Genomic DNA, 27,830 nt, shown 5'->3' with positions numbered 1-27,830 from the left:
TGAAGTAAACATGGGGATTTATTAGAAGGATGTTTGGGATATCTCACAGACCAATCCAACAACCAAGGCAGGAAAAAGGGCAGAGATGAACCCGGACATCAAGACAAGAACCAGATCCTGGGGCGCAGCCAGGGTGCTCATGACTTTGCTTCCATGGTGGCTTCACTCTTCTCTCTCATTGCAGACTACATTTCCCCATGTGGTAGAAAACACAGCCACTGACACCACCCACATTTATGTACTAAAGCTTCAGTTGCTATAATTATACAAACAAGATAGTCCCAGCTTTCCAGAAGCTTTCTAATGGGAAAGATAAAACATGCAATGATAATATCACCAGTGACAAATACATGTACAGGTTCACATATGCTGAATAGGCGTTAACAAGTAACAAGGGCATTTCAGTGGCAGCAGATTTGCAAAAAGCGTACGATGAGATTGTAGAAATCTCAAGGAACTGCAAGTAGTTCAAGAAAGCCAAAAAACTACTGTGTAAGAGGAAAGATAAAGTATTCAGAAATTATGGGTAAAAGTCCTCACGTACCATGAGGATATTACATCTTAAGTCCACAATTAGCCACACGATACTTCAGCACAGGAGTATATCATCAGAATTGCATCTTAAAATAACTACTATGTATAAGTGCGAAAAATGGACTAAAAAAGGATGAAAGTAAAGGGGCAAAAAATATGCATACAGCTGCAAGGGTCATGGTTGAGTTAGTTTATCAGCATGTAGGCCAGGACTAGGTGCTCAACATCTGAAAGCGTGTTGGTACCATGTTTGTAGACTAACAAACTCATTGAAATTGACAACCTGGGCACGTATTGCTGGAATAAATGACCAAATGACTGAGGTCTCAAGTGTAGAATCCAAATGTCTATGAATGTATATTCTTCTATGTAATACAGGTATTGGTAGATAAATCTGGTATTCTTTAGATTCATTTTATTTCGGGGTTCTACAAGTGATGTTCTTGAAACCAAAATGTCAGGAACACATGGACCCATACAGATAACTGTCAGAAGATATCAAAGCCCATAAAGAAAGGCTGAACACAAGGCAGTCCTGAGACAGGTCTCAAAATTCACAGACGGGACCTCCAGAAGATCTACTACCTAGTAAAAGGGATACAACAGAAATTGTGCTCTGCAGGATCATCTCCAGGCCAGTGGAGGGAACTGGGTGGTGAAAGAGGAATGGAAAGGAGATGCTCCCCCTCACGTATTCAATCTCACTGTAATTTACTGTGCTTCATGAAACCGCAAGTAAATCCAGTCTAACTTTAAAAGTGGCTTTCTTCTTGATGTGGCGTTTGTGGTAGGAATCAATGAGGGGAAATGTGGAGACACATTTTTTTGTGGTTTACCAAGGTAATTTTAAAACGCGACACTAAGAATCTCCAATTTCAGAATCAGAGCCCTCTTGTGACCCTTCAGAAGAGAGAGCTCCCAGTGAATTCTACACAACACACGTGGGTCTCCACCTCAGGTATTTTGATAAACAAAACCTCTGCTGCCAGCATCAGCCCTCCTGATGACTAACACCAGACCCTTAGAAAACACATTTGCTCTTCGGATTCAATCAAGAGGCTAGTGCTGAAGTTCCATCAACTCGTAAAGGAAGTTCTAAGCTTAAGTGCTTAATAGTTAATAGAATAATCTAGAATAGGAGTGAGCAAAATTAGAAAGTTTTTAGACAACAGACTCCTGAGCTCAATCCAAGACCTAATGAATCAACCTCTAGGCTGAGGAAAGAGACCCAGGATAGATGGAAAGGAAAAAATGGAAAAAAACCACAAAGTAAAACACCACACTGTAACTACTTGTTCCTTTACAAAGTTCTGTTTCCCCCACCTGGTAAAATGACCTTCAGGTATTAGGGAGAAAAGTAGGAAGTCCATAAATTTGAGTATGAATAAAAATTTGGGAAATGGGACTTTTAAAAATTACCATGTGGAAAAAAAGGATTATCTGGCTGTTGAAATTCTGGAACAATGGTTCATAAAATTACTATTATTAAAAGTCCCAATTTTCCAACCATCATGTAAAATTGGTAATCAGAGGGGAAAATACTGCTAGAATCAAAGGTACCATACACCACACTGATAAAACAACTTGTGCATGAGAGAGGGCCTGATTTTTCCAAGTTTGGAAACAAGGCCAATCCTGGACTTTTCTGAATTTCACCATCACACAAAAAATACAGTTGACTTTGTCAAGCAACATTATAGAGAGGTTACTAGAAAATTCTAAATAAGCTCAGGAATAGTTCATGCATTTTCAAAAGGAACCACACTTATGCAATGGTAGCTTTCCCATGTGCATGATGTAACAGGTGAAAGGCCGGTAAAACACAAATATTTCAAATGATGAAATAATAAAAAACCTGTTTCCTAATACTCGTCCACTAATCACAGAAATCTGCAGGAAGGCAAAATAGGCTTCCTTGAATACATCAAAAATATATTTCTCACCACAAAATTCTCAAATAACTGGTTTCTGCATCTAATTTTTTTACAAGATATTTTACAGAACACCAAAAACATAATAGCAGCACACAGTATCCATGCTATTTCATCACAGTAAGTTAAAATACAAGTTGTACTTGGGTGACATGGCACTTACGACACAGGGGGGCACCGCACTCCATGAGGAGAGGGTCCCGCCGTTTAGGGTGAGCGCAGAGCCGCAGTCCACACACCTCCTCTCCTCTGCTCACGAGTCACTTGTGCTGTTCTGCGGTTCTGCCCTTGAATACTTGTTACCCAGGTTTTATATAAACTGCTTCTCAGACTCTGGGGATGCAAAAGACTTTATATAATGTTGGCTTTTGTTACTAAAGAAAAAGGTCAGTAACAACAATAGACCCTTTTATAAACCAACAAATCATAACGAAAAAGAAATGTGGTGATATTAACCATGCTACTTACTGAACAACAAGACATGTATGAGTTACCATTTTTATAGTTAACATTAAAATAGAAAAACCAGTGGCATGTGGTGTGTCTTGACAGACATCAGAGGCACTACAAGGCATGTGCATCTCATGCTCCCAATTACATTACCATACGCAATTCCTAAATACAAAACACGTTATGTGACACAGGAAAATAAGCCATAATTACATACCACTGAGAAATTTATTTAGATATTCCAGTGACTCAATTTAGTCACGTATTTTTTAAAACTTCATACTTCTGCCTAAATATCATTTAGAATTGGGTATTTTTGGTACCCATGTCTATAAAGAATGCATGGCTTTCCATTATAGCATTATTTCTAGGGGCACATATTCCTAATGTTTTTAAGTTGTTAGGTTTACCCACAGAATACAATATGGTGGGGTTATTTGCTGAAGACTGTCCCATATTTAGTATTTTCATCGATTTTCATTCCTGAAGGCATCTTTTTGTGTACAATGAGCTTCATTTCTTGATGAAAATATTACCTCACTTGCTGTGTTCATGAAGTTTTCCTTAACTCACTGGACTAGGATTCATTCCCAGTGGGAATGTTTCTGACAGCTAATGAGATCTGATCTCTGGAAGGCTTCCTGATATTCACAGCATTCTTCTTTGCTGTTAGTTCTCTGCTGTGTAAGGTTTGAGTATGGTCTGAAAGGTTTTTGAAATCCACTGCATTTCATAGGGTCATTCTCCTCTATGCATTTTAACATGTAATAATAAACACGTTAACCTGCTGAACCTCACTTAGAGTTCTTACCCTAAACAGGGACTCAGACATGTAAAGTGATGCGACTATTACCTGGAAGATTTACCATAACTGCATCCTCTGAAGTACAACGCGGTTAAGATCTCTGTCAAAGACTAGTGTTAATGCCATTCCTAGGACTTCTTTACTGTGTGAGTTCTCCGATGATTAATGAGCTGTGACTTTTGGGAGAAGGCTTTCCCACATTCACTGCATTGATAAGGTTTCTCTCCGGTATGAATTCTCTGATGATTAACAAGCTGTGACTTCTGAGAGAAGGCCTTCCTACATTCACTGCAACCATAGGGTTTCTCTCCTGTGTGGGTTCTCTGATGTGGTATGAGGTGTGACTTCCGAGAGAAGGCTTTGCCACAGTCGCTGCACTCAAAGGGCTTCTCTCCTGTATGTGTCCTCTGATGATTGATGAGACTTGACTTCTCCCTGAAGGCTTTCCTACATTCACTGCACTCATAAGGTTTTTCTCCTGTATGAGTTCTCTGATGTCTAATTAGTTCTGATTTCTCAAAGAAAGTTTTCTGACAAAGACTGCATCCATAAGGTTTCTCTCCCGTGTGAATTCTCTGGTGAGTGTTGAGCTGTGACTTCTGGGAGAAGGCTTTTTCACAATCCCTGCATTCATAAGGTTTTTCTCCTGTGTGCGTTCTCTGATGGGTTGCCAGACTTGACTTCTCGCCAAAGGCTCTCCCACACTCACTGCATTCATAGGGTTTCTCTCCTGTGTGAGTCCTCTGATGTGAAATGAGATGTGACTTCTGACAAAAGGCTTTCCCACACTCACTGCAAACATAGGGCTTCTCTCCTGTATGAATTCTCTGATGATTAGTGAGGCTTAATTTTTCACTGAAAGCCTTCCCACATTCACTGCATTCGTAGGGTTTTTCACCTGTGTGAGTTCTCTGATGTCTGACAAGCTGGGATTTCCTACTGAAGGCCTTCCCACATTTAGTGCATACAAAGGGTTTCTCTCCGGTGTGTGTCATCTGATGTGATAACAGGTGTGACTTCTGGGAGAAGGCTTTCCCACACTGGACACACCCATGAGGCTTCTCTCCTGTATGGGTTCTCTGATGGTTAATGAGACTGGACCTCTCTCTGAAGGCTTTCTGACACTCACTGCATTCATAGGGTTTCTCTCCAGTATGAATTGTCTGATGTCTAATGAGCTCTGATTTCTCAAAGAAGGCTTTTCTACAATCGCTACATCCATAGGGTTTTGTTCCTGTGTGGGTCCTGTGATGTGTGACGAGCTGTGATTTCCTGCTGAAGGCTTTCCCACATTCTCTGCATTCAAAAGGTTTCTCTCCTGTGTGAGTCCTCTGATGATTGATGAGATTTGACTTTTCACTAAAGGCTCTCCCACATTCAGTGCATCCATAGGGCTTCTCTCCTGTGTGTGTCCTCCAGTGTGATATGAGGTGTGACTTCCGGGAGAAAGCTTTCCCACACTCACCACATTCATACGGTTTCTCTCCTGTATGTGTCCTCTGATGGGATGTCAGCTGTGACTTCTGGGAGAAGGCTTTCCCACACTGGCTACAGCTGTAAGGTTTCTCTCCTGTGTGCGTTCTGTGATGTGTAATAAACTGTGACTTCTGGGGAAAGGTTCTGCCACATTTACCACAGCCATAGGCTATTTCTCTTATGTGTCTGCTCTGATGTTTAATGAGACTTGATTTCTTACTGAAGCGTTTCCTACATTCACTGCATTCATAGAGCTTCTCCCCTAAACGGGTTCTGTGATATATGATAATCTGTGACTTCTTACAGCTAGCTTTATCATACTTATCACATTCATAGTATTTTAACCAAGTATCAGTTTCCTCAGTCTTGGTATGGAGAAACAATTTATCAAATACGTTTAAGTCAGCTGGTTCTGTTTTTCCATAATCTGCTTTTGGAATAAGTAAATCTATATGATGTTTTAAAATTAATCCACCTATGTCATCGTCACTGTTTGATTTCCTTAAAGGAACAAAGTTCATGCTCAGATTGAAATTTTTTCCAAGTGCATCACATTCTTGATCTTGTTTCATATTTTTAAGCTTCTCTTGGTTATCCTTGTGCCAAGTGATGTGACCATTTACTTGCAAGACTTGTTCTAGGAAAAAAAAAACCCTGTGAACCCTTCTATAGTTGTGCTTACTGAATGAAACCTAGAAATGCTATCTGAGGGAAAGAATGCCTTTTAAAGCTTAGTTTCCCAGTCTGAATACAACGTCTATCCTCTACGTATTGAAAAAAAAATTTAAACGCTGTAAACAAGAACAGAAAGCCGACAGTAGATTAAGTTTGAATGGAGTTGACCACCAATTTGGGGGAAAGGCAGAAACAGCTGAACAGGCCACATGGGCTCACTCCGTGGGTCCTCAGCCTCACCTGCTCCCTCAGCTACACTCAGAGGACACTGCAGCTCGGGCTGACTGTGGGGCCCACCCCAGGTGCCCACATCTCTCCACCAAGACCTTTTGTGGGCTGCAAGTGCATGTCTGGGCCGGGTGCAGGGATGTTAAACACTCTGGAGCCCTAATGTTCCCTGCAGCAGTGCTCAGTCACTGAGAGACAGGAGGGTTAGGGTGATACCAGCTTCCTGGTCCCTCAGAGGGTTCCCAGCAGCACACCCTTTGTGCATTCCTCCCCCGTCCCATCTCACTTCCCCTTCTCCCACTAACACTGTGGGGTCACAGCCCCACTAAGTTCTTGCACTCAGATAAGTATCTCAGGGTCTGCTTTTGAGGGACCTTGAAGTAAGTCAATATCACAGCAGGGAAAGAGGAGGGAGGTGCAGCTGATCAGAGCACTGCTGGATGCTTGGTGGTGTCGCATAAGACAACTTACAAAAGGAAATGAGAACCTGGATCTGTCTAGCAACTTGGGAAGTTCAAGATTAGGCCCAGTTTTAAGTGGGAATTGAGAAGTCTTTAAAAAGATGTTTTCCAAAGGGCAAAAAACTTAAATAATAAGAAAACATGTTAGGAAGAGATAATTCCAGGTACTCCATGGTGTCTAAGCCACAGAAAAAGCACACCAGAACCTAATTTAAAAAGGGAAGATGAGATTTCCCTGGTGGCATAGTGGTTAAGAATCTGCCTGCCAGTGCAGGGCACACGGGTTTGAGCCCTGGTCTGGGACGATCCCACATGCCGTGGGATAAACTAAGCAACTAAGCCTGTGCGCCACAACTCCTGAGCCTGCGAGCCACAACTACTGAGCCCACATGCCACAACTACTGAAGCCTGCGCACCTAGAGCCTGTGCTCCGCAACAAGAGAAGCCACCGCAATGAGAAGCCTGCGCACCGCAACGAAGAGTAGCCCTGGCTCTCCGCAACTAGAGAAACCCCGTGTGCAGCAATGAAGACCCAACGCAGACAAAAATAAACAAATAAACAAATTTGTTAAAAAATTTTTAAAAATAAAAAAAAAATGATTGTGCTACATTCCTTAAAAAAAAAGAGAGAAGAAATGGACCAATGGTTTGGGAGGAACGAAAATCCACTTTCTGACATAATGAGACTGAACAGAGAGCACTTCATGCCAGAGATGCCCAAAGTGAGGAAAAATAAAGCCCTGATGGACAAGCACAGGTGTCTCTGACCACGAAAGGAGGGAGGACAGAAGAAGATTAAGCACATCAGGGGACAGAATACCTAACGAGAAGTCGAAGTCTCAGATGTGACAGACAGGGAATAACATCATGGCCCAGACCAGCTGGAAATATTTCACTTCAAGCTATGAGCAAAGAAGCCAAATGTAAATGTGCTTTACCTGAGTAGCTCACATCAACTGTTCTGAATCGCCATCAAAGGTTGGAGATTTTGAGACGAGCTCTCTAAGGCACATTTCAAAGATGCCAACCCCTACCCAGCTGAGACGGAACTTCCACCTTCTCCCCTCGGTCTGGTCCTCATACACTCACCTGGAGAGTCTGAACCTGGAATTTCTCCATCTCCTGTCCATGGCTCTTCTCCGTGCTCCAACTTGAGGATGACACCAGGTTTCATAACTTCATACCCTGTTCAGGGGAAATCACAAAGGCCTTGGCCCCCACTGCTTGGCCTCTGGGGCCTCTGAAGAATGAGCAGGGTTTGGCGTTAGTTGACCCAGTGAAGCCACCCATCTGAATACCAACAGAGTAAGTAATTCTCAGAGGAATGGTAATGGTCTCCCCAGTGGCTAATAAGGTCTAAGAATCTTTGACTTCTATAATTCAAGGCCAAAACCATAAACCGTTCAGAGAAGCTGTAGACGGTCTGCCTGGGTTCAAATTCGGGCTCTTTCATTTACTAGTTGTCAGTCCTTGGGAAAGTTACTTAACCTCCTTTACTTCAATTTCCTCATTAGAAAAAAAAAAAGGAAAATAACACACCTGCCACACAGGATTGCTTTTATGATTAAGTGAGTCAATATATGCACGATATGTGAAATACGGTAAATTACATGCCTCAGGAGCTACCACTACCACTGTTACTATTAGCTTCAGAGGCCACACAATGAAATTAAGACTTTATTATTGGAAGGTGAGATCCAAATACTTTCCCTGGAGTCACAGTCCAAGAACTTTGATCTCCTAAATTTAGGTCCAAAATCATTAAAAATTTTGGAAGTCCCAAAGCTCTCAGCAACTAAAAAAGAAAAAGCAGGTACTAGACACAATATGAGGTCCTCTGGGCAAGTTTCTTTCTTTTTTTTTTTTTTTTTTTTTCTTTTTTTGGCCACACTCACAGCTTGCGGGATCTTAGTTCCCCAAACAGGGATCGAACTTTTGCCCCCTGCAGTCGAAGCGCAGAGTCCTAACTGCTGGACCGCCAGGGAATTCCTAGGCAGCTTCTCTTACCTAGTGACACGAGGCTGCTATAGTTCTCCAACATGACATCCTTGTATAAGTCCTTCTGATAGGGGTCCAGTAGCTGCCATTCCTTCTGGGTGAAGTCCACAGATAAATCTTCAAATGAGAACGACCCCTGTAAGAGCACAATCCCAGTGAATCAGAAGCAGGTATCACTAGGTGATGTGGGAAGGAAGTACCAGAGCTTGAGTACATCATTCTCACCAAGGCAAGTTACAGAATGTCTACTGGGTCCCTACTTTTGCACTCTTATTTTGTGGGATAAAATGCCATTATGCATTCTTTCATCCTTCCACTTACATGAGAACTGAAATACACGACTTTAAATCTTCCAAACCACCAACAAAATATTTACTGAACCTCAACTTTGGCACTAGAAGAGATGGCAGTGAAAGATAATAAAACAGTATCCTAAAAAACTGCCCAGTTTGTAGACAGCTGCAAACATGTACACCTATAAATAAAAGAAACTGCTTTAAGAGCTGAGACAGAAAGACAGGGAGGGCATGACATGGGTCAGGAGCAGGGAGCATGGCACTCCACCTGTGGTCACATCAGCCTCTATTGAAGAGGTGAAGCTTGAAACGAGTTTTAGGAAATTAGTAGTGCTTTCTACAGAAAAGGGGGTGCAAAAGCATTCTGAGAGACAGCAGCTCCAATACGGGGCCCCGCACTGCCGGGGCTCAGGTGGTACAAACAGTTCAGTCAGACAAGGTCACAGGGTGTGGGGTAGTGACTGGACTGCAGGCCACAGTGGGGGCAGGGCAGACGTGGTGACCACACCACTTTCTTGCTGCCAACAGTTAGCCACTAGAGCTTTTACGGGACGGAAGTGATATAACCAAATATAAGTTTTAGAAAGGTATCTGGATTTTTAGATCAAGATGGATTTCTGTCCCAAAGTCTCCTAAGACGACAAGAAAGCACAAACACACTCTTTTAAAAATCCAGAATACCATCAGAAAATAAGAAACCTGACCCTAAACAGCACACCACACACTTTGAGAGTAGCAAGGGAATCTGAAAGACAGTCCATAGAAAGTACCCATTTTGAGCAACCAAGAGAGAAAAACTTGAGAATGGACAGAGCTCAGGTCACTGCAAGACACAGCAAATGCATGTCATGGGAGTCCCAGAAAGAGAAAAGAAAGAGCATGGTGAAAAAAAAAAGTTTCAAGAAATGATGGCTAAATGCTCCCCCAAATTTGGCAAAAGATATAAGCCTGCAGATTCAACAAGCTCAGTGAACCCCCCAACTGGATAAACACAAAGAAATCCATGACCAATCACATCACAACCAAACTTCTACAAAATCACATCACTTATAGGGAACAGTGATTCAAATGACTGCAAATGTCTTATTAAATAGCAAAGAGGCCAGAAGGAAGTGCTGAAAGGAAAGATCTGCTAAGCCAGAATTCTGTAGCCAGCTTAAATATTCATCAGGAATAGTATGAGAGAGACTCCCCTGGTGGTGCAGGGGTTAAGAATCCACCTGCCAATGCAGGGGATGTGGGTTCAATCCCTGGTCCAGGAAGATCCCACATGCCACGTAGCAACTAAGCCCATGCACCACAACTACTGAGCCTGTGCCCTAGAGCCTGCAAGCCACAACTACTGAGCCCGTGTGCCACAACTACTGAGCCCGTGTGCCACAATTACTGAAGCCCGCGCACCTAGAGCCCGTGCTCCACAACAAGAGAAGCCACTGCAATGAGAAGCCTGCGCTCCGCAATGAAGAGTTGCCCCCGCTTACCACTAGAGAAAGGCTGCATGCAGCAACGAAGACCCAATGCAGCCAAAAATAACTAAAATAAAATAAATAAATCTATTTTAAAAAAAAGGAATAGTGTGAGATAAAATATTTTCTTATGAAGAAAAACTAAGAGAATTCAAGGGTAGCAGACCTGCTCTAAAAGATTTACTAGTGGAAAATCTTCAGATGGACATGATACCAGAAGGCAACTTAAAAAAATCGAGAATGAAGAAAGAACAGAAATGGCAAATATATGGGCAAATAAAATACATTATTCTCCTCTTCAGTTCTTTAAATATGTTTCATGGTTGACAGCAAAAATCATAATGTTTTCTGATGGAGTTTTCAGTGTATGCAGGTGTAACTGTGTAAGACGGTTACAATATAAAGGAAAGAGGGTGAGGGGCCTAGACAGTGGTGAAGTTTCTACATTCCTATTGAAGTGGCAAAATAAAATTTAAAACTTTGCACTTCAACCAACGTAACTGAAAAATGAAATGACAAGCCACAGACTGAAAAAAATTATTTGTAAATCCTATTTCTGATAAAGAATTGACCCAAGAGCTTCTTTTAAAAACTCAATAATAAAAAATAAATAACCCAATTAAAAAATAGGCAGAATATTCGAATACATTTTAATACAGAAGATACAGAAATGGCTAATATGCACATGAAATGATGACCAACATCATTACTTATTAAGGAAATTCATATTAAAACCACAATGAGACACCACTTCATGTTCACTAGAATGACTATAATCAAAAAGACACAATAACAAGTGTTCAAGAAGTTGTGGAGAAACTGGAACTTCATACTGGAAGAAATATAAAACGTTCAGACACTGGAACTGTGGCAACTTCTTTAAAAGTTAAATATAATTTTACCATACAACCCAGCAATTACACTCTTAGGTATGTACCCAAGAGAAATAAATATATGCTCATACAAAAAGCTGTACATGGTCCCAGAAGAGAAGAGAGAGGACCTGAGAAAATATTTGAAAAGATAACAGCTGAAAACGTCCCTAACCTGGGAAAAGAAACAGTCACCTAAGCCAAGAAGTGCAGAGAGTCCCATACAGGATGAACCCAAAAAGGGACACACCAAGACACACTGTAATCAAACTGACAAAAAATAAAGATGAAGAGAGAATATTAAAAGCATTAAGGGAAAAGCAACAAATAACATACAAGGGAACTCCCATAAGACCATGAGCTGATTTTTCAGCAGGCCAGATTTTTCAGCAGGCCATATATGGCATGATATATTTCAAGTGATAAAAGGGAAAAACCTACAACCAAGAATACTCTACCCAGCAACACTCTTGTTCAGATTTGATGGAGAAATCAAAAGCTTCACAAACAAAAGCTAAAAGAATTCAGCACCACCAAACCAGCTTTACAACAAATGTAAAAGGAACATCTCTAGGCGAAAAAGAAAAGGCTACAACTGGAAGCAAGAAAATTATGAAATGAAAAAGCTCACCAGTAAAGGCAAACACACAGTAAAGGTAGGAAATCATCTACACACAAAGCTAGTAGGAAGGTTAAAAGACAAAAGTAGTAAAATCATTTATATCCACAATAAGCAGTTAAGGGATACATAAAACGATTAGATGTAAAATATGATATCAACAACAGTAATCTTGAGGGGAGGAGAATACAAATGCAGGGTTTTTAAAATGCATTTGAAATTAAAAGATCAGCAACTTAAAACAATCACATATATATACAGTCTGATATACAAAAACCTCATGGTAACTGCAAACCAAAAAATCTATAATAGATATACACACAAAAAAGAAAAAGGAATCCAAGCATAACACTAAAGATAGTCATCAAATCACAGGAGACGAGAACAAAAGAAGGGGAAAAAAAGACCTACAGAAACAAATCCAAAACAATTAACAAAATGGCAATAAGAACAAACATATTGATAACTACCTTAAGTGTAAATGGACTAAATGCTCCAATCAAAAGGCACAGAGTGGCTGAATGGATAAAAAAACAAGACCCATATACATGCTGTCTACAAGAGACCCACCTCAGATCTAGGGACACACACAGACTGAAAGTGAGGGGATGAAAAAAGGTATTCCACACAAATGGAAATCAAAAGAAAGCCAGAGTAGTAATACTTATATCAGACAAAATAGACTTTAAAATAAAGACTGTTACAAGAGACAAAAAAGGACACTACATAATGATCAAGGGAACCAATCCAAAAAGAAGATATAACAATTGTAAATACATATGCACCTAACATAGGAGCACCTCAATATATAATGCAAATATTAACAGACATAAAAGGAGAAATCGACAGTAACACAACAATAGTAGGGGACTTTAACAGCCCACTTACATTGATGGACAGATCATCTAGACTAAAAATATCAATAAAGAAACACTGGCCCTAAAGAACACATTAGACCAAATGGATTTAATTGATATATACAGAGCATTCCATTCGAAAGCAGCGGAATATACAATCTTTTCAAGAGCACGTGGAACATTCTTCAGATTACATGCTAGACCACAAAACAAGCCTGGGTAAATTTAAGAAAACTGAAATCATATCAAGCATCTTTTCCGACCACAATGTTGTTGAGACTAGAAATCAACTATAAGAAAAAAACGGCAAAAAAACACAAGCACATAGAGGCTAAACAACACGCCACTAAACAACCAATGGATCACTGAACAATTCAAAGAGGAAATTAAAAAATACATAGAGACAAATGAAAATAAAAACACGACGACCCAAAACCTATGGGATGCAGCAAAAGCAGTTCTAAGAGGGAAATTTATAGTGATACAAGCTTACTTCAGGAAACAAGAAAAATCTCAAATAAACAACCCAATCTTACACCTGAAGTAACTAGAGAAAGAAAAACAAAACCCAAAGTTAGTAGAAGGGAAGAAATACAGATCAGAGCAGAAATAAAATAGAGACTAAAAAAACATAGAAAAGATCAACAAAACTAAAAATTGGTTCTTTGAAGAGATAAAATTACTCATCAGGAAAAAAAGGGAGAGGGTCCAAATCAATAAAATCAGAAATGAAAAAGAAGTTACAACCAACACCATAGAAATACAAAGGATCATAAGAGACTATTATATGCAATTATATGCCAATAAAATGGACAACATAGAAGAAATGGACAAATTCTTAGAAAGGTACAATCTCCCAAGACTGAACCAGGAAGAAATAGAAAATATGAACAGACCAACTACCAGTAATGAAATTGAATCAGTAATCTAAAAACTCCCAATAAATAAAAGTCCAGGACCAGATGGCTTCACAGATGAATTCTATCAAACATTTAGAGAAGAGTTAATACCCATCCTTCTGAAACTATTCCAAAAAACTTCAGAGGAAGGAACACTTCCAAACTCATTCTATGAGGCCACGATAACCCTGATACCCAAACCAGACAAAGATGTCACCAGAAAAAGAGAATTACAGGCCGATATCACTGATGAACATAGACACAAAAATCCTCAACAAAATACTAGCAAACCAAATCCAACGAAACAGTAAAAGGATCATACAACATGATCAAGGGGGATTTATCCCAGGGATACAAGAATTTTTCAACATCCGCAAATCAATGTGATACACCACGTTAACAAATGGAAGAATAAAAACAACATGATCATCTCAACAGATGCAGAAAAAACTCTTGATAAAATTCAACATTCACTTTGATAAAAACTCTCCAGAAAGTGGGCATAGGGGGAACATACCTCAACATAATAAAGGCCATATATGACAAAATCACAGCTAACATCATATTCCATGGTGAAAAGATCAAAGTATCCCCTCTAAGATCAGGAATAAGACAAGGATGCCCACTCTCACCACTTTTATTCAACATAGTTTTGGAAGTCTTAGCCACAGCAATCAGAGAAGAAAAAGAAATAAAAGGAATCCAAACTGGAAAAGAAGTAAAACTGTCACTGTTTGTAGAAGACGTGATAGTATACATAGAAAGTCCTAAAGATGCCACCAGAAAACTACTAGAACTCATCAATGAATGCAGTAAAGTTGCAGGATACAAAATTAGTACACAGAAACCTCTTGCATTTCTATATGTTAACAACAAAATATCAGAAAGAGAAATTAAGGAAACAATCCCATTTACCATCGCATCACAAAGAACAAAATACCTAGAAATAAACCTACCTAAGGAGGCCAAAGACCTGTAATCTGAAAACTATAAGATGCTGATGAAAGAAATTGAAGGTGACGTTAACAGATGGAAATATATACTGTGTTCTTGCACTGGAGAAGTCAATATTGTTAAAATGACCATACTACCCAAGACAATCTACAGATTCAATGCAACCCCTATCAAATTAACAGTGGCATTTTTCACAGAACTAGAACAAACAGTATTAAAATTTGTATGGAAACACAAAAGACCCCAAATAGCCAGTAAAGAATCTTTAATGGAGCTGGACAAATCAAGCTCCCTGACTTCAGACTATACTACAAAGCCACAGTAATCAAAAAAGTATGGTACTGGCACAAAAACAGACATATAGATCAATGGAACAAGACAGAAAGCCCAGAAATATACCCACACACTTACGGTCAATTAATCTACAACAAAGGAGGCAAGAATATACAATGGAGAAAAGACAGTCTCTTCAATAAGTGGTGCTAAGAAAACTGGACAGTTACATGTAAAGGAATGAAATTAGGTTCTCTAACCATATACAAAAATAAACTCAAAATGTATTAAAGACCTAAACGTGACACCAGATACTATAACATTGCTAGAGGAAAACACAGGCAGAACACTCTTTGACATAAATTGCAGCAATATTTTTTTGGATCTGTCTCCTAAAGTAATGGAAATAAAAGCAAAAATAAACAAATTGGGCCTAATTAAACGTAAAAGCTTTTGCACAGCAAAGGAAACCAGAAACAAAATTAAAAACAACCCACTGGGACTTCCCTGGTGGCGCAGTGGTTAAGAATCCTCCTGCCAATGCAGGGGACATGGGTTCGAGCCCTGGTCTGGGAAGATCCCACATGCCAAGGAGTAACTAAGCCTGTGTGCCACAACTACTGAGCCTGCTCTCTAGAGCCCGCGAACCACAACTACTGAGCCTCTGTGCCACAACTACGGAAGCCCGTGCATCTAGAGCCCGTGCTCCACAACAAGAGAAGCCACCGCAATGAGAAGCCCATGCACTGCAATGAAGAGTAGCCCCCGCTCGCTGCAACTAGAGAAAGCCTGCATGCAGCAACAAAGACCTAACGCAGCCAAAAATTAATTAATTAATTAATTAATTTTTAAAAAGACAACCTACAGAATGGGAGAAAATATTTGCAAACAATGTGACTGACAAGGGCTTAATTTCCAAAATATACAAACAGCTCATACAGCTCAACATCACAAAAAAAACAAACACCCCAATCAAAAAATGGGCAGATGACATAAATAGACATTTCTCTAAAGAAGACATACAGATGGTCAAAAAGCACATGAAAAGATGCTCAAAAAGTCTAATTATTAGAGAAATGCAAAACAAAACTACAGTGAGGTATCACCTCACACCAGTCAGAACGGACATCATCAGAAAGTCTGCAAATAGTAAATGGTAGAGAGGGTGTGGAGAAAGGGGAACCCTCTTGCACTGATGGTGGGAATGTAAATTGGTGCGGCCACTATGGAGAACAGTATGGAGGTTCCTTAAAAAATAGAGTTACCATACGATCCAGCAATCCCACTCCTGGGCATATATCTAGAAAAGATGAAAACTCTAATTTGAAAAGATACATGCACCCCTATGTTCATAGCAGCACTATTTACAATAGTTAAGACATGGAAGGAACCTAAATGTTCATCAACAGATGAATGGATAAAGAAGATGTGGTACATATACACACAGTGGCATACTATTCAGCCATAAAAAAGAATGAAATACTGCCATCTGCAGCAACATGGATGGATCTAGAGATTATCATGCTCAGTGAAGTCAGTCAGACAGAGAAGGACAAATATATGATATCACTTATATGTGGAATCTAAAAAAAGTAATACAAATGAACTTATTTACAAAACAGAAGTAGACTCACCAACATAGAAAACAAACTTATGGTTACCAAAGGGGAAAGGAGGGAAGGAATAAGTTCAGAGTTTGGGATTAACAGATACACACTACTATATACAAAATCGGTAACTAACAAGGACCTACTGTTTAGCACAGGGAACTATATTCAATATCCTGTAATAACCTATAATGAAAAAGAATCTGAAAAAGAATATATATACACAAGTACGTATACCTGAATTACTTTGCTGTAACCTGAAAGACATTGTAAATCAACTACGCTTCAATTAAAAAAAAAAACAAACTTGTACGTGATCGTTCATGTTAGTATTACTTATAACCAACAAAACGTGTAAATATTCCAAATGTCCATCAAGTGGTGAATGGATAAATAAAAAGTGGTATATCCTTACAATGGAATACTATTCAACAATAAAAAGAATGAATTCCTGACATATGCTAAAGCATAGATGGACCTCAAAAATACTATGCTTATTGAAAGAGGCTAGACACAAAACGATTACACATTTATATAAATCCATTATATGATATGCCCAAAAGGAAAACCTATATAGACAGTAAGCAAATTAGTGGCTGCCTCAGGCTGGGGATGGGAAGAGGAACTGACTGCAAATGTCACAAAGATTCTCTTGGGGTGATGGAACCCTTCTAAAACTGTATTGTGATGATGGTTATACAACATAAAGTTACTAAAAAAAAAAAAAAAATCACTGAATTGTACACTTAAAATAGGTGGATCCTACTGACATCATAGTCCAAAAAAGCTGCTAAAAAGATAATATAATATTAATAAATTTATGCCAACATATTTGACAACTTAGATGAAACAGATATATTTCTTGAAAAATAATCTACTCAAAAATGACACAAGAAAAAAGATCTCAATTAGTCTGTAACTGTTAAAGGAATTAACCCTCACATTTTAAAACCTTCCTTCAAAGAAAACTCAAGGTCTAGATGGCTTCAAAGGTGAATTCTTCCCAACATTTAAGGAATAAATAAAATGATCTCACATAAATTCTTTTAGAGAACAGACAAAGAGTGCAAACTTCTCAACTCATTTTATAAGGCCAGCAGACCTCTAATCCCAAATCAGACAGGAACACAACAAGAAAAGAACATTACAAGCAAATAACTCATAGAATCAAAATTCCTAACAAAATATTAACAAACTGAATATAGCCATGCATAAAAAGTATAACATGACCAAATGAGGGTTCCTTCAGCTGTGCAAGATACCGATTCAGAAATCCCTGTCATATTAACCGAATAAAGGAGAAAAGAAAGCCATTATCACCTCAAAATGCAGAAAAGGCATACAGTGAAAATCTGTTCATTGTAAAATACTATCAACTAACTAGGAACAGAAGGAAATTTAATCTGATAATCATAATCTACAAAATATGTACAGTAGCATCATACTTCATGGTAACACACTGAGTGCTCGCTCTCTGAGGACTAGCACAGCACTGTCCAGCAGAATTTCTTGTGACAACTGAAATGCTCTATATCTGCACCCTCCAATACAGTAGCCACTAGGCACCAGTGTCTACTGAATACTTCAAAGGTGACTAGGCATTGACTTTTCTATTTTATTTAATTTTAATTAATTTAAATTTAAAGAGCATGTGTAGCTAATGGCTACCTGTTGTATAATAAAGACTGTCTGGTCTTTGTCCCAGGTTCCTGCAACGGAGCTTCCTTTGTAATTCGTGGTGGGCCCCTCCTGAGTTTATGGAACAGGTAACTCATGGTGGGCTCCTGGAATCTCCAGGTGGGCACTGCCCATGCTGGAAGTTCCAACCATTTGATTGGAGGGTTGGGGCTTTGAGGCAGACGCTATCAGCCCAACCTCCAGGCTGGAGGCTGAGTTCAGTCACATGGCTGTGATTTTATCAATCATACCTACACAATGAATACCCAGTAAAAACTCCGGATACTGCTGCCTCATGTTAGCTTCTTGGGTGGTAAACAGACATGGGCCAAGAGGGCGATGTGCCCTGATTCCATGGGGAGAGGTTGCAGAAGCTCCATGTTTGGGACCCTGCCAGACCTCACCCTGTGTGTCTCTTCATTTGGCTGGTCCCAATTTGTGTCCTTTATAATAAAACTGCAATTTTAAGTATAGCACTTTCCTAAGTTCTGTGAACTATTCCAGTGAACCTGAGGGGATCATAGGAACCCCCCAAATTTGCAGCCTATTGGTCAGAAGTGCAGGTGACCTGGGGACCCCGAAACTTACAGCTGGCAACTGAAGTGAAAGCACTCTTGTTGGGGATGGTGCCCTCACCCTGCAGAGTCTGCGCTAACTCCAGGTGACTGGTGTCAGAGGTGAGCAGCTGTGATGTGCTATGTAGTGGAGAGTGCAGGCTTAGTGCGAGGCAAGGGTGTTCCCAATGCCACCTCTAGTCTACAAGGTACTGCAGGTAGAGTACTGGCCAGGAGGTCAGTACAATATAATGCAAGGAAAAAGTATAAATATTGAAAGGAAGATGTAAAACTGTCATAGATGGCATGATTGCATAAAGAAAATCCATAATACCTTACAACAATTAGAATTAGTTAATTGTGGATATTCTTCTTTCATAAAAACCAAAACTAATCAACTGGTCTCACAAAGATGAACTACAATGTAGAATCTTCAACTATATCAATGAACTTCTCACACGGTCACATTAAAATCTATTGTTTTATCTTCCTCTTTAAATGGATCATTTACCCACTAATGATTTTATAAACCATGCATTGGTCATGTGGAAAACGTTGGTTCCCTGAGTTTAAATCTTCTCACAAAAAAATGGCTTTACCAGTTAATTCTGTAAACATTTAATGCAGAAATAATTCCAATTTTACTAAACTCTTATAGAATATGGAAGCAACTTTTGATAAACTTTTTGATACTAACATGACCTTGATAACAAAATCCAGTAAGGGTATTGCAAGAAGGGAAAAGCAAAGGCCTACTTACACATGAACACTGATGTGAAAATCCTAAACAATGTTACCAAACTACTATATTGAGCAAAACATAAAGAAGAAAATATATCAAGACCAAGCTGGAGTTTATCCCAAAAATTCAAGGTTGATTTAACATTTTTTAAAAAAATCACTGATGTTTACTACCTTAACAGATTAAGAAAAACATAGTATCACCTCGATAGATGCAGATAAAGCATATCTGTAAATGGAAGAATGTATATAACAAGAACTACAGATAACAGAAAAATCTAACAGAGTTTTTAAAAAGCACGTTTACATTTTTCAAAAAGAAGGACTAGATTTCATAAGAATATAAAAGTATGAAAAAGAACAAACAGATGAAACAAAGAACAAAATGAACACAGCAAAAATTGAAAAATAATCAACAATTATTTGTTATAGAAAGTCTCATCAAACTAGGAAGTCAGTGGAATTTTTTTACTAAAAAAAAAGTATTGCTGATATTTTTATAAACATGGAAAATCTAACCAAATCTAAAGAAAAATTATTAGAATTAGTAAATGAGCTTACAAAGTTCCTGAATACCAAGTCAATATGCAAAAATCTAGTATATTTCTATGTTTTGGCAACAAACACTTTTAAAACTAATGACTAAATTTTAAGATACTAATTGCAGTTCTGGGACAGAAAATGTACAAACTGACCCTTGATATATCTTGTCATGCTAGAAAGCTGCATTCTAGTTAATAAAGAAATGTTACAAAGAGGGTGTTACCATTTTGCAGCCCCTAATGAAATAATCCATCTGGGCAATGATTATTTAAAGCCATCAGCAAGGGACTTCCCTGGTGGTCCAGTGGTAAAGAACTGCCTTCCAATGCAGTGGACGCGGGTTCGATCCCTGGTCGGGGAACTAAGATCCCACATGCCATGGAGCAACTAAGCCCGCGCGCCACAACTACTGAGCTCACGCGCCTCAGTGAGAGAGCCCTCATGCTGCAAACTACAGAGCCCACGCACCCTAGAGCCTGCCCGGCACAACCAGACAGAAACCTGATCAGACCGAGCGCCCTAACAAAAAGATCCCACATGCCTCAACGAAGAGCCCGTGTGCCACAACTAAGACCCAACACAACCAAAAAAAATAAGGAGAATAAAGCCGTCAGCAAGACAAAGAGAGACAAGTGGGCTTTATGCACCTCCTGAAAGAAGTACCACCACGACCTCGGAAGCACTCTTGCCAAAAAGTCACACTTAAATCTGATCAAGCCTCAAAGTGGAACTTCCTGTGGCGATGGAAATGTTCTTTACCTGTGCCACCCAATTCGTGGCTGTCCAATCTGTGGCTACTGAGCACTTGAAACGTGGCAACAGCGACAAAGGGATTTAATTGAATTAACTTAAGTTCAAACAGTCACATGTGGCCGGTGGCTTCGGGACTGGACAACGCAGCTCTGAATCTACCAATTCACAGGAAACACAGATGGCAGAACACACCAACAACACTGGGGGGGTGCAATCAGTCAAACGAGGACATTACCTACCACGCCACTTAGTCAAAGCCTTCAGATCGTGGGAAACTACAGATAAACGGCCTGGCTTCCTCAACAGATAGTTTGGACAGAAAAAAATAGGCAGAGCCAAGATTCAGAGACAGATCAATCAACTGTACTGTATGAACTTTACTTAGATTCTGATTCAAACAGAAAACAATTTATGAGACAACTGGAAATTTGATAATGGCTGGATTTGGTGATATTGAGAAGCTACCTTAATTGGAGAGAAGGCTGCAATTGCTAAGTGACAGAAGCAAAACACAAATGAGTATACACAACAGCAGACAACACCAAATGGCAGTGTTTAAGGATACACACTTAGGAGTAAAATTATACAAAAAAGCAAGGAAATGGTTACAAAAGATGGAGTCCTGGCTCCGTCTGTCAGGAGGGAGAAGTTGTGATTGGGAGGGGGCACAGGAAGGGCCTCATTTGGGCTGGGAATGCTCTATTTCTTGAAATGAAATGGTGGCTTCATGGGTATTTATTTGATAATACATTAAGCTGTACTTTTACATTTTATGAACTTTTCTCCATGTGAATTCTGCTTCACAACTAAAGAGGTAAATAAATAATTTAAATAATTACGGGGACTAAATTCTGCTTTGGCATTTTCCCCGTGGGTCACACTCTGTGGAAAACTATGAAAAATGGCTATAATACCATGTATTTATTACAATCTTTCTCCTAAGGCCATTACCCACGATATCATTTATTCAAAGGCTTCACCAAGGAATGACCAAGAAACATTTACTTTCTATGAAGAATCAGTTTGCTTTTTCCTTTAGATAATGCAATTCATATAAACATACTCATTACACCTGTCAAAAAATTTGAGAACCAAGTTTACAGCTCAAATTCAGTAATTATGTAGGACAGTAAGGCTTATAAAAATTGAAACTTTAAGAATTTCTCAAGGCCCTATAGTTAACGTACCGCTGCTTCAATTTTGTCCCAACTTGGATCTTCCATTCTGAGGGTATTTTCCCCTCATTTCTTAACCATTTATTCTTTCCTTTTTCACTAGCGGTCTTACACACCTCTTCTAATTCCCTGGAAAAATAATGAGGAATAAACATGAACTCACCTGTAACATGGTCATTTTTGCTGCAAGATGAGTAGCAAGTCTGAGATTTGTTCTGTCCTGCAGCCTCTGCTTCTGCCCCGAAGCTCTGGTGTGAGGTCTTTTACACTAGGAATGAATTTCTGCTTCTGGGAACGCCTTTCTTATCTCACACGAGCAGGCTTATTTGTGTGGAACCAGGATCTGTGGACTTGGGGACAAACGAACTTCAACTGGTATATTCACGCTGCACCGAAAATCCTTTCCTCTCTTGCTAGGAACTAGGAATTCATGATCATCTAAGGCCAGAGTGTGTTTCCTATATAACTGAAACAGGACTACCAGGGACAGAAACAGAATGTAACGTAAAAGAACAGCAAAAGTCTCTGCACACAAATAAAGAAGTACCAGCAGTAAGTAATTCTGAGATCCAGTAAGTGTCCACTGAGGACACAGGAACAGGTGCTGTGAAGGACAAGACAGCTCTGTGTTAGGCAGATGGAATTTTGGAAAGCTTATGTGATTTGTACTATAACAGATATGAGTTTCAATCAACCTTTTCCCTTTGCTGGCTTTGTGACTTTGGGGAAAAACAAATAGGAAACTAAGGCTCATCTTTCTGAGCCTTAGTTTCCTATTAAAATTTTCTATAACCTTCCTAATTTATGTCTGCCAATCCTATCATTTTCTGAAGGAAGTGTGTTAAACTCTCCCAATATGATTACAGATTGGTCAGTTTTTCCTTGCAATTCTGTTGACTGTATGCTTAAAGCTATGTTGTTTGATGCACAGAGATTATATATTTCTGGAGGATTATTCTTTAATCATCATGTAATGCCACTGGGATTCTGAGGAATAAATAAGATATTAAAAGCAAAGTGACTAGTTCCTTGTAGTAATAATAGCTAACATCTGAGTGCTTTCTACATATAAGACAAAATACTAAGCACTTTACAATTTAACCCTCACAGACAACCCAAAAGGCATTTAACAAAATCTCCATTTTATAGAAAGAAAACTGAGACTTAGAATGTGCCCATAATTGCACAATTATTAAATATCAGAAATGGAATGTTATTTCTCTTTCTTGCTACCTCTTATTCAAGGTATTCACTACCAAAATCATAATGTCACTTGTGTGTATTCATGTACACATATGTACACACACACACACACCCCCCAGACAAGGAAAATATACCTACAATGAATACGTCATTTCCTTTGCATTATGCTTTCACGTCATCTCATTTCATGGAATAAAAACTCCGGTATTCTGACAAATAAAACTACGTTTACATTCAAACCATTTCCTTAAGCAGACAGCCAAATTCACAGTGTGATTTTTAAATTTCCTTTGTAGTTTTGTCAAAAACTATTTGGCAAAGTTTAGCTGGATTTCAGCAAAAACTTATCAAGAATAGAGACACATGTCAAAATGAGGCAGATTTTGCGGAGAACACAGAGTTGAGAATGTGAGGTGGACAGAGTGTGACACGCCATCAGTGTGGTAGTTTTAAAATATTTCTGATATATTAGTTGCTCAGCACAGTACAGATTGGACCTTATTTTCCTTTAATTTAAACAAATGTTTTTGCAAGTTGGCCCTGGAGGGAGAAGTTCTCCCTGAGTGCTCTTACACTTGACTCTTATGTGTCCCTTCAGCAAATGGAAGCCTATGCCCACTCTTCGTTGTACAATTTGGCCCCTTTTAACTTCACGGTGTGACTTTACCTCAGCAGTTTCCCGCCGAGCACTGCAGCTCTCCCTGCCACACACTCACATTTACCCGCAGGAGGAAGGGGCACCTTCATCATCATCCTGTAGCTCCCACTCAGCATCAAATTCTGTGGAATTGCAAGGGAAAGAATAATGAAAAAAATAACTTTTACTTACACCTACTACGTGCCAGATGTTCTACACACCGTACTGTCTTTTTTGATGCATTCAGTTCTCGTCACAGAAGAAGCAATAAGGCACAGAAGTTCAATAACATGCCGAAAACAGATGACATACACAAGAAGTGGCAGATCTGGGCCACTGGTCCCATGCAGCCCACCCCAGAGCCTGTGACCACAGGCCCTCAACAACTGTGTTGGGAGGGGTGGGCAGAGGCCTTGGGAGTCCCTGTTTAGAGTCCCAGTACACGCATGACACAGTCTCCTGCCCAGAAATGATGGTACCAGGGCAGACTAAGGAGAATAACAAGAGAAGGATAAGTTCTCAGGGGCAAGTTGAAAAAAACTTCCCCGGTAAGTTTAAACTCCCCACTTGGGACAAAATATTTCAACTTAACATATCTGTGATATACTCTAAGGGCTTTAAGCAGGACTTGCAGCATATTCCCAATTTTGTTTTTTTTTAAAGGGAACACGTAAGGTGTATTCAAAACATACACACGTTTCTTGACTAAAATAAATGCACAAAATGTTAACAGTGACTGTTTCCTGTTGATGGGATCATGAATGATTTTCATTTGAATCTGTTTATCAAGATACTCTAAATTAACTACAGTGAACGTATTTTGAAGTCCTTAACCCAAGAACACAGGCAAGCAGAGCAGTTTCAGTCCAGCACCACGTGGTTGAAACAAAGTAAACAGTAAATAATAAATACCATAAACTAATGTACGTTTTGATGACAGCAAAAAGCCTCCGGGCTAGGGCAGAAAAGGTCACTTCTTTCCATTCCCTCATTTTCAGATGAAAAGCCTGAGACCCAGAAATCGTGAATGGGCTGTTGTTCCAAGGGGCAGACGTGGGTCCAGGTCAGAGACAAGGCCTTGAGGCAACGCGGTGCCCACCCCGCCAGCTACTGTCAAAGTTGTTTGGGGGTTCTCGTTAGTGGAGGACCCTCGGAAAAACCCTCCTGATAAAGGCGGAGGCGAGCTGGGTGGAGCCAGGGTGGAGGGGCGACACAAGCCCAGCAATCGGGTCACGCCGCGGACACTCGCCGGACGCTCCCCGACCCGCCGTGGGTCCCGGCGCTCCGACCGCGCCTGCCCAGGGCTCGCGGCCGGGGACGCGCAGGGACGCGCGTGGGGAGGCACCGCCTTTCCAAGCCGGCCTGGCAGGAGACGCCCCGGCGCGACGAGCACCGGCCGCGGCGGACGAAGGGCCTCCCCCCGACCCCCGGGGGCCACCGGTGCCCACCGCACCCCAGCCGCGGAGACCCCGGCCCAAGCGCTGACGCCCACTGGCGGCCCTGGCACGACCCCCAGCCCCTCCCCCGCGGGCCCCCTCAGCCCCCGCCGCCCGCCCCACAGGAATCCAGGCCCGGAACCTGCAAAAAAGGCCTCGGAACCACGGACGCGCGGGGCCAGGACCCACGTGACCGCCCCGCCCCCGGCCTTTGCGCGACCCGGGCGGACCCGCGGGATCTCGACGGCCCGGAGCTTGGCTGGGGAGCCGCGCGCGCGCACGAGCACGAGAACACGCGCCCACTGGCCTCTCGCGTGGCGGCGAAGGACAAAGAGAACGGCCAAACCTGCTGCGTGCGCTGCGCGTGCGCGACGGGGAGGAGCTGCCGAACTACACTTCCCAGGAGGCTCCGCGGCACGCGGTGTGCGGCGTCGTAGGAGCGCTGGTCGCCTAGAGACCCGGGCGGCCGCTGCCAGAGCGAGCTGTGGGAACGCGCGTTCGGGGGAAACGTAAAGAATTAGGATTTTTAAAAGACCGGGAATCCAAATCAGGTCGATCGATAAGTGATAGGTAGGTATGTAGACAGATGTGATAGAGAATTGGCTTAAGAACTCAATTGAAGAAAACAAAAAAAGCAGATAGTAAAGCAGAAAAAAAGGGACGTTAATTTATAATTCAAGGGCTGTGGGGGGAGTTATTATAAGTCACTCTATTTTTTAAAAAAAGAGAGTGAAGGGTAGGATGAAAAAAGAGGAATAATCACAGATACATAGGAGATTGAATGAGAATCCGCTCTGTGTTAATAAATACGGAATTCTCTGTGACACAAATGATTCTTAAGGGGTAGATGTGTCAAATTCGACCCAAGAAACAAAAAAAACCCAAACGTGAATGGAAATGAAGACAATGTCAGAGATTCTCCGCCGAAAAGCATCGTTCATTGAGTTTCCAGTGAATTCTTTCAAACATCCAGTGATCAGAGAACTCGTATTTAAATAGTTCCAGAGGAATTAGAAGGGAAAATTTCTATTTATGTAATAGCATAAAGGCACCAAAATGGACAGATATATGATTTGAAAAGGAAGCGCAGACAAAACTTGATTATTGCTGCCCATGAAAAAATACTGAGAAATTATCAACAGATAATTTTTGTAGACTATTTTGCAATATTTTGTAGAAATAGAAATATTTTTGTAGAATAGAAACCAAGTGGATTCTATTCTAGAAATATAAGGGTGATCAGGATATACGTTAATATAAATAAATAAGGGGAAAACAGAATTCCCTCAATAAAATGAAAAAAATTTTTAACTGAAAAAATACACTCTAGACTTTAAAAAATAAATCAGAAAAAGTTGTTTCCTAATTTAGCCTTATGAAAGATACAGACTTCAACCATGAAGCCAATATGCTGCTTAAGTGTGGAATATAAGGAGGAGTTAGGAACAAGGTACTAATACCCAGGATTAAGATTTTTAAAACTGGACTAATGCTGGGACTTCCGGGGCAGTTCAGCGGTGAGGACTCCACGCTCCCAGTGCAGGGGCACAGGTTCAATTCTGGTCGGGGAACTAAGATCCCAGAGCCATGCAGCACAGCCAAAACAAAAACAAAAACACACAAATAAAATGGACTAATACTTAAAATGCAGAACACAAGTGTTACCGAGTCCAAGCTCATGCCGGTCACCACACGACAGGCCAGTAAATCCAGAGGTGATTTGCTGGGGCAATGAATAGCAACTTTATTTGGAAGGTCAGCAGACGGAGAAGATGGTGGACTAGTGTCCCAAAGAACCATCTTCCCTGAGTTAGAATCCAGGCTTCTTTTATACTAAAAGGGGAGGGGTGTGGTTGGTTGTTGTGAACTTCTTGGTGCCCGAATCCTTTGTTCTTGCAGCTGTCCACCTAGGTCCAGTCACAATGTTCCTTTAAACCCCCAACAAGACAAATGTTATTCTCTGCTCTGCAACTTTTTATCTCTATATGAATGGAACAGTGTTACACTCTTAATAAGTATAACAATGTTATACTCTTAATTCTCAGAGCCTTGAGAACGGGTTATCCTGTAAATTTCAGGCTATAGGCTACACTCTTAACTTGTATTATGGTGAAAGCAATAGAATACAAACCTTAAAGTAAAAGAAACAGATCAAATGTGGAGTCAGATTTGTTCTTCCCTATGACACAAGGGTGTGTGTCAATGATCACTGCTGAAGTAAACACATTTTTACACCATTTCGGAGTTTTATTCCATAAATTGTCAATTATCTTTGCCATTTTTCTGTTCTGTTATCTATTCATGGAGGTGAATGTATATTGTTTACTAATTCTCAATATGCAATATATATTTTAATTTTTTTCTGCCTATTCCTTGTCTTTGAACTTTGTTTATAAAATTGCTGATCCCGTAGGCTTTATTTTTGACATAAAATTTATCTAGCTTTTCCTTTATGGTTTCATTTGTGGTTTACTTATGTGTCTTGCTAAGAAATATTTCTCCATCCTGGTATCACAAAAGATTTCCATGTGTTATCTTCTAATAGTTTCAGCATTTTGCTTTCACATTTAAGTTGGAATCTGTCTGAAGTTGTGTGTGTGCATGTAGTGTAGATATTGATATAATTTCATTTTTTAAAAATTATTTATTTATTTATTTTTTTGGCTGCACCAGGTCTTAGTTGTGGCTCATGGGATCTTCACTGCCACGT

The 27,830-nt window shown here is 40.2% G+C and overlaps 1 protein-coding gene across 14 annotated transcripts; it reads right to left on the bottom strand.

Moving 5' to 3' along the window:
* ZNF84 (zinc finger protein 84) lies at positions 1-25,585 on the bottom strand. 14 transcript variants are annotated; one of them, XM_057526039.1, is made up of 7 exons: positions 25,263-25,454; positions 24,597-24,691; positions 23,715-23,827; positions 22,008-22,194; positions 8,568-8,694; positions 7,650-7,745; positions 1-5,833 (listed from the first exon to the last, which is right to left on the bottom strand). In XM_057526039.1, exons 4-7 carry the CDS (start codon positions 22,020-22,022, stop codon positions 3,849-3,851), a joined length of 2,223 nt encoding a protein of 740 aa, XP_057382022.1. In that variant the 5' UTR covers positions 22,023-22,194; positions 23,715-23,827; positions 24,597-24,691; positions 25,263-25,454; the 3' UTR covers positions 1-3,848. The 14 variants fall into 14 exon arrangements, with proteins under 14 accessions (XP_057382022.1, XP_057382025.1, XP_057382026.1 ...); XM_057526042.1 differs by having other exon boundaries at positions 24,612-24,691; positions 25,263-25,450; XM_057526043.1 differs by lacking the exons at positions 24,597-24,691; positions 25,263-25,454 and adding an exon at positions 25,467-25,585.
* Between the last annotated feature and the right edge of the window lie 2,245 nt (positions 25,586-27,830).

This window comes from Balaenoptera acutorostrata, chromosome 13 (genome assembly GCF_949987535.1).
Source record: "Balaenoptera acutorostrata chromosome 13, mBalAcu1.1, whole genome shotgun sequence".
Lineage (NCBI taxonomy): Eukaryota > Metazoa > Chordata > Mammalia > Artiodactyla > Balaenopteridae > Balaenoptera > Balaenoptera acutorostrata.
This window is presented reverse-complemented; position numbering and strand designations above follow the sequence as displayed.